Consider the following 7,719-nt stretch of genomic DNA (forward strand, 5'->3'; position numbering starts at 1 on the left):
TTTTTTTTTTTTGTTTTTTTTTTTATTTGTATACATACCGGCTGAAAAACTGCAAATAGCAGTAAAACTACTGCAATTATTTTGTATGAGACAAACATTGTTTTATTTTTTGTTATACGCATTATCACTGTTGGTACTTTTTTTTTTCTTTTTGTATTATTATTATATTATATTACTTGTGCTGTTTAATTAATTTTATATTTTATTGTAAAATTGATTAAATTATTTTTTTTCTAATTTGAATTGTTATCGTTTTGACCTGTGACAGCTTGGCGCGGTTTCTCTAAGCAATGCAATGCACGCGTTTACCTTGACATTTCTAGGAATTGAAGAACAGAAGTGCAACTGCAAATACAATTTATACCTCTAAGCGCTAATTCTGCAGTTGTTTAGCACAAAAAAAAAATTGTGTTTGTTGTATTAGAAATTGAATTCAAGATATATATTATGTTTGTATAAGGAAAAACACTTTGAATTTTGGGTTTTTGCGGTATTTTCCAATATATATTATATATATTATATATGTATATATTATAATTTCAAATTCTTATTCACTTTGATAAGATGTAATTTATTCACTTATAGTAAAAACAAAAAAAAACACGTTAATCCAATGCGCTCGTTTTTACTTTCACGAAACGCTCAACTGGCACCGCTGAAACCGCAACTGATATTAAAATTAAAACAACAAATTAAATAAAATAAATGTCTGCTTTGATCTCAACCCCATGCATGAGTGTCGTTCGTTTTATGGCATAAGTGCGCCGCGGCGTTAAGCTTTTCATATTAAGTGAGTAGCTTTGAGTACAATTGAGCGCAGCTTTAGTTTATTGAAATTCATTTTACTCCCGCCTAACGTTGGTTTTTTGTTTTTGTTTTTATTTTTCTTTGCAGTATAATTTTTTGTTTTCATTTTACTGTTGCTATTGCTTTTGCTTTTGCTTTAATTGAGTGTAATTTACGTATAGAGATTGATTAGTATTATTGCTTTGCTATATTATTGTTGGTACAATATTTAAGTCGCTGCTATGCTTTGGTTGTTGTCATTGTTTTTGTTGTTTGTATTGTTGTTATAATTGTAATTGTTGTTTTTGTTGTTATTGTTGTAATTGTTGCGCTAATCGCACGAAAGATTATGACATGAAAACCAAATAAATTACTTTGTTGCCTTTTTGATATTATATTGGCTTTGCTGGCTGCTCGGTTGACTCAATTGACTCGGTTGGCTTCGGTTAGCTTTGTTGGTTTAGTTGAATTTATTTGTTAGTTTTGTTTTTGGTTTATTTATATTTGTTTAATTATTTGTTTAAAATATTTTTTTAATATTTTTTTTGAGAGAAAATTGATGATGTTTTAAATATAAATTGACAGTTGTGACAATATTTTGAATAGAAAACGTGTTTGCTACAAGTTGTTTAATATTTACTTATCGCTTTAATAAGTTTTAGCATGAAAATCTTTCCAAAAATGTATAAAAAAATAGGCCTTTCGCCTCTTTAGGAAGTTTTAACTTTTCAACTTCATAACTACAACTTCTACATACCGACATAGGTCTATTAATTATAAATTCAAACAGTTCCGAGATGTGTCATATGAATTAATGGTTCCATATGCTGCATTGTCTTCATGAAAAGCATACATAAATCACTAAAACGTTTTTATATAAAACCAGTTGTTGTTGTTGTTGTTGTTGTTGTTGTTGGCAATATTTTATAGTTTAGGATAAAACTAAGACTTGTTGAACAAATTTAGTTAAAAGATATAAATTATAAATATTATAACTAGAAATAATATAAGAGCTCATAGCAACACAAAAATTAATAACAAAAATAAGTTTTTCATATATGGAGCAGTAACCCTCCAATCATTCTTTATTGAACAACCGGATAAATCATGCACCACATCTCAGAGATCAAACCTCAAAGCACTCATAATATATGATAATATATGAGTGCTTTGAGGTTTGATCTCTGAGATGTGGTGCATGATTTGTCCGATTGTTCAATAAAGAATGATTGGAGGGTTACTGCCCCCCATATGAAAAACCTGAATATAAATTGTACATACATTGATGTTGACATCACTTTTCTCAATATTAAAAAAAAAACTATATTAATAATTTATTAAATATACTTTATTTATTAAAATAAACTTTTTGTTGTTAAATTAAAAACTAAAAAATTTTGTTTCAAATTTAAATTTATTAATATATTTTTTAATTATAAAATAAAAAAAATCTTAATTTTATGATGTACAAGCTATATAAACAATTTATTATTAAAATAAAATTTTTATTATTGTTAAATTAAAAACTAAAAAATTTTGTTTCAAATTTAAATTTATTAATATATTTTTTAATTATAAAATAAAAAAATCTTAATTTTATGATATACAAGCCATATAAACAATTTATTATTAAAATAAAATTTTTATTATTGTCAAATTAAAAACTAAAAAATTTTGTTTTAAATTTAAACTTATTAATATATTTTATTTTATTAATATATTTTTTATTTATAAAATAAAAAAAAATTTTAATTTTAGGATATATTCTCTTTTATGGAACACATTTAAAGTGATAGCGACAAAAACATTTCCAATCATCTATAAAAAAATATATTGTATTATATGAAATTGTATTACTATATTTAACAAAATACTATTTTAAATGTATAAAAAACATATTCACATAGACAGAGTGTTTCTTAAAAACCCTTCATATATATAGCAACTGATATTTCCCAGTCCAAAAAGCGAAAAAATCAAACGAAAGTGAGAGACGTATACATTGTATTTCACTTATATCATTTATTATTATTATAGTATATTATATATATCATAATTAAACATATTACATACTATTATATCATAATATTTATTATGTATATTAACAATACGAGTATTAACACGTAATTTAAAAATCTCATTGTAATTAGTGTTTATTAAGGCACATATCCCGCAATAGATATACTACTAATTCATTGTAAATAGTATTTATTTAGGCACATTTGCCGCTATAAAACACTATAAGACGAAAAACGAAAAAATTGACGAAAAAATCTTCGTTAAAAAATGCTAAATACATCGAAAATGTTTAGAAACCGCTCATGTCAGATAACTGTTTTCAATCTACGGAATATAATATTACTTAGTTTAATGTTTAAATATCGTTATATTTATTAATATTATTATTATCATTTTTATTGTAATTATTTCAAGATTATAACATGTATGTACCGAATAAATAGGTTGTGTTGGCCTCTTGATATTATTGGCTTAGCTTTCTTAATCGTTTCAAAATTTATATTTTTATTCAATGAATAGTTTTCATGTTTATACATGATTTCTGATTAAAGCCTTATTTGAATCAACCTATATTTTTGTTTGTACTGAAAACGTTTACCTTGCTTTTTCATACGATTTTATGTGCTTTTTGGACCTAGGAACTTCCTACTTTAATACAAAAACTTTAAAAACAAACACCCATATATATGTTTATATAAACTTTAAATAATATTAAAATTAAAGACTACTTATTACTTAAAATCGGCAGCCGCCATCTCAAGGTCTAGCATGATGGCTGCTTTTAAATTTAGGTGACCTCAATTCTCCAGCACTTGAGAGTAAGAATAGTGAATTCAATGGAGACCTTGCTTCAGGATCGTTTATTCTTGGCATTTGTCTAACACCGCGACCAAGTGTTGGACGTCGTCCAGGTATTAAATGCGAAATAGTACTATGCAATTCACTGCTTGGATTTGTGTGGCTACAAAGAACTGTTGATAATTGCTGCACATGTCTAACATTCCGTTGATGAAGTAAAACTTGAGTAGTACCCATAACGTTGGGAGACATCATTTGAATGCATTGCGGATACACATTATTTGTCGTATTAATCGTTGAAGTTCGAGTTGACATTTGTGGATAAACTGAATGTGCACAATTCCTAGGAAAAAGTGTATTTGCAAAGTGAGGTATCATTTGTGGATTTCTAGGATATGTAGTAATTCTATTAAAAGTTTTTGTTAAATTGCCAGTCACTATATGTGAAGATCTCGGAAATGAATTATTCATATAGAGATACTGTGATGCATTCATATTACTGGACATTTGCTGTGAACACCTTGGATATGAACTCTTCATTCGATGGGATTGTCTTATATTTGGAAAACCGAAATTATTTGTGGAAAAACCATCACATCCTTGTGATCTTCTCATGTTATGTTCTATATTTTCAGTAAGACGAGATGACATAAAATTTGAATTTCCAAATTGACTACTCTTAGTATTTTTCGGTGCGTTACCAAATTGATCTGTATATTCTTTATAAAATTCATTACAATTATAATTGTAACTATTCGAATATGGATTATACATGAAATTATCATCTTCTCCTGAATTAGGTCTGTTTAAATTCTGACCATTCGACAGGTCGCAACTGTTGTATAAGATACTCGGTTCGCTGTCATCATGAATAGTGTTGAATAATGGTGCTGTTTCTGGGGATGAACTATTGATTCCAGAATTGATTTGTATGTTGCATGGATCACAAACATGCTCTTTTTTCGGTCGTTGCATTCGAAAGTTTTTGTCATTTGGATCCGTTTGTTGGTTGTTTATAGTATTATCGATATTCAAATCTTTTTTAGGGAAATCATAACTAATATTTTTTTCAACACCGTATTGTGAAATATTACCTGAGCTACCATGTTCTTGCATATTCATTAAATGGGAACGACTCTTATTGCATTTCTTTTTATTAATATTTTGCTTTTTATGAAGACTATCAGATCCACATGTATTAGTTGAACGGGTTACAGAATCATCATTAATCGTACGCAGATATTCATTTATTTTGAGCAAAATGTTTCGTAGAGTTTTCGATTTATCAGTTAACCGTGCTGTAGGTTCATGGTTTGGTGTTGCATGAAGGTATTCACCTCTATCAACAGAGTTATTCCACAGATTCGAGCGTACTAAAGTTTCATCTTTTGGTGTATTATGAAGATAATCACCTCCTTGACTGGAGTTATTTTCTAAGAATACACGGGCATCAGTTGAGCTTACTGGAGAATCATCTCTAGGTGTTGTATGTAGGTATTCACCTCTTTTATAAGACTTAGTTTGTAGAGGTTCGTTTCTTTTTGGTATTTCGACCCGAACAATTCTATTGTTCTTCAAATCAATATTATATTCCAAACTGTTTTCTAGAAATTCAACGTATTTTATTGGATTGTTTTCCTCTTGACGTTGTCGGTTTTTTGTAATATCATCTAATGGTTTGGACGCGGTTGAACCAGTTTCGTTATTGTCTTTAGATTGCATTTTTATATTGTTAATATGTAAAGCGAAATTTTTTAGTACAGCCATATTTTTTTCTAAAGTATTACCCATAACTTCTGGAGTAGTTTCGGAACTTTCTGAGTTAAATTTGTGTTGATATTTACCTTTATTGGACTTCGTGCTTTGTTTCGGAAGTGTGTATTTCTTTGTAATATCAACTTTCGAATCTGGAACAGAATGGGATGATGAAATGGGTTCAGTTTGTTGTAGGCTTCTGCTAGATTCTGTTAATACATTAACTGGTATTTCTTTTTTACTTTCAGTAGTGCAAACTTTTGATTTTGTGGATTTCTTGTTTGGGCAATTACTGAACATTTTTTGCGATATTGGAGTAGCCATAAACATGTCCATGGATGATTTACGTGGCATTTTACTTTTCTTGCATTTTGTGGTAGATTTTAATTTTGAACTATTATATATATTTAAGTTATTAACAACTGTTTCTTGTTCTTCAACATTTATTAAATTCTCTGTGATTGGTTCACACTGCTTATCATTTTTTTGTTCATAATCGCATTTAAGTTGTTTGTTTTTTTCTAACAAATTTGTATTAAAGGATTTTTGTTTTTGAACATTGGGACTATACTGAGTACTTAGTTTATACTTACCTTTATCTGCACTCATATTTATAAAAAGGGGTTCTTCAACAGACTTTGAAATTGTGTAGTCTCGACTCGGAATAAAAGTATTATTTTGCTTTGGAATAAATTGCCTTTTTGCAGGTTGACACCGGCTTTCATCATCTTTTAAATTTTCACAGCATTTTTTGGATGAAATTTTTAATGTTGAGTTAAATATGTCTGCAATCGCTTTCTTTATATCAGCATCTGTAAGATGTTTTGGAATCTCAAATGGATGTGCCATACCTATTATACCATCATTATCAATTTGCGAGTTCACTGCGGAGTCTAGCACAGGTGGTGCCGTTCCATCTCCCAAATCTTCGGAATGCTCTGAGAAAGCGTTTCCTCTCAAGATATTCAAATTTGTTGATATTTGTTTCGCAATTTCATTAAGATATATGTCATAATTGTTGTATAATATGTTAGCATCTGTTTCTGTTACAACTGGCTTAAATATTTCTCCATTAGATGTGAAGTAAGTTGGTGTAGCAAAGCATTGGGAAGACGATTGATTAATGTTGCTGTCTTTTGGTATTGTCCCAGTCCCCGATATACTCGTGGACGATAATTTCTTTTGCTGTTGCACATCTTGATCTTTGGTATTTTTATTGTATGACAATTGTTTACCTCCAGTTATTTCTGGACTAGTTGAATTTATCATTTCGGATGACTTGTTTGGGTACTTAAAATTTTCTGTTTTTTTATTTGTCAATAAGTTAAGCGTTTGTTTATCATTTTTTGCATTAATATTAAGCTTAACGGAATTTGAACCCTTTCCACATTTTGGACCGTGAAACGTTCTTTCAGTTTTGCAATTTCTAAAGACTTTTGAACGTGACTTTACACCTGGTGGCAATTGAAAAGATTTCTTTGATTGCACAGCAGTACTCTTAGTTTTAGGTTCTGATTTTGGTTTCTTTTTTGATATATTTTTATTAGATTCTTTTTCATCTGCTCTATTATTAGTAGCTTCCGATACAATTTCCTTTATAGTTGCAGTGTCAGATATTTGTAGGATGCATTCATTTGCTTGAGTTTTAGACCTTTGATTAGAACTGACTTTTATCGACTTTATAACATTTTGACCATCGTATGACTTATTTTCTTGACGATTATTTGAATCGTTTATCACTCTTGAATCACAATCGAATATTGACACATTTTTTGTAGTTCGCACAGATTCCTTTTTATTTAACTTTTCTTTCTGCAGTATATTTTTTTTGGTTTTTTGGTTTTGAAGTTCTTTTTTCACACTACCCTGTTTTACTTTAATTTTCTCTGGAAAATCCTCCAAGGAAGCCGAACCAATTTTTCGATACATCATACTTTCCAAGTACGCGAGGAAAAAAAGAAAAATTTTATAATAATTGAGAGACGTCAAACAAAATTTATTGAATTTAACAACGTTCGTAATTAGAATTTATATCTAGGCTTATAAGCAATCATCAAACCAATATGACTGTTTCAGATATATTACTAGAAAAAAAATATAATTTTTTATTCAATTATTTTGTACTGTCATTTAAATATGAAATATTGAAATTCAAAATATGATTACTAAGAACTTGAATAAGTTATTCATTATAATGTTTCTATAACTCTAATTTAATAGTCACACTTAGAGTTATTGAACCTTTAAGTTCGTTAATAGTAAGGGATAAAATGTAGTTCCACACTATCTCAGCCTGAATTCTAAATTCAGACAGTATTCTGAGAGGGTTAAATATCTATATCAAGAAAAATATATAATGAA

The 7,719-nt window shown here is 28.5% G+C and overlaps 1 protein-coding gene across 2 annotated transcripts; it reads right to left on the minus strand.

Annotated features, from left to right (window-relative positions):
* Positions 1 to 2,549: 2,549 nt before the first annotated feature.
* Positions 2,550 to 7,448, minus strand: LOC119680656. Of its 2 annotated transcripts, XM_038093584.1 has the most exons (4): positions 5,952 to 7,448; positions 4,698 to 5,879; positions 3,541 to 4,640; positions 2,550 to 2,604 (listed from the first exon to the last, which is right to left on the minus strand). In XM_038093584.1, exons 1-3 carry the CDS (start codon positions 7,288 to 7,290, stop codon positions 3,562 to 3,564), a joined length of 3,600 nt encoding a protein of 1,199 aa, XP_037949512.1. In that variant the 5' UTR covers positions 7,291 to 7,448; the 3' UTR covers positions 2,550 to 2,604; positions 3,541 to 3,561. The 2 variants fall into 2 exon arrangements, with proteins under 2 accessions (XP_037949512.1, XP_037949511.1); XM_038093583.1 differs by having other exon boundaries at positions 3,541 to 5,879.
* Positions 7,449 to 7,719: the final 271 nt, after the last annotated feature.

The sequence above is a fragment of the Teleopsis dalmanni genome, chromosome 2 (genome assembly GCF_002237135.1).
Source record: "Teleopsis dalmanni isolate 2A chromosome 2, ASM223713v2, whole genome shotgun sequence".
NCBI classification, from domain to species: Eukaryota; Metazoa; Arthropoda; class Insecta; order Diptera; family Diopsidae; genus Teleopsis; species Teleopsis dalmanni.

Coding starts and splice junctions, on each gene's coding strand:
- LOC119680656 (XM_038093583.1), bottom strand. CDS start 7,290: ATGATGTATCGAAAAATTGGTTCGGCTTCCTTGGAGGATTTTCCAGAG. Junction 5,880..5,951: donor AAATATGAGTGCAGATAAAG/GTAAGTATAAAC, acceptor CAAATTTGTTAG/AAAAAAACAAACAACTTAAA.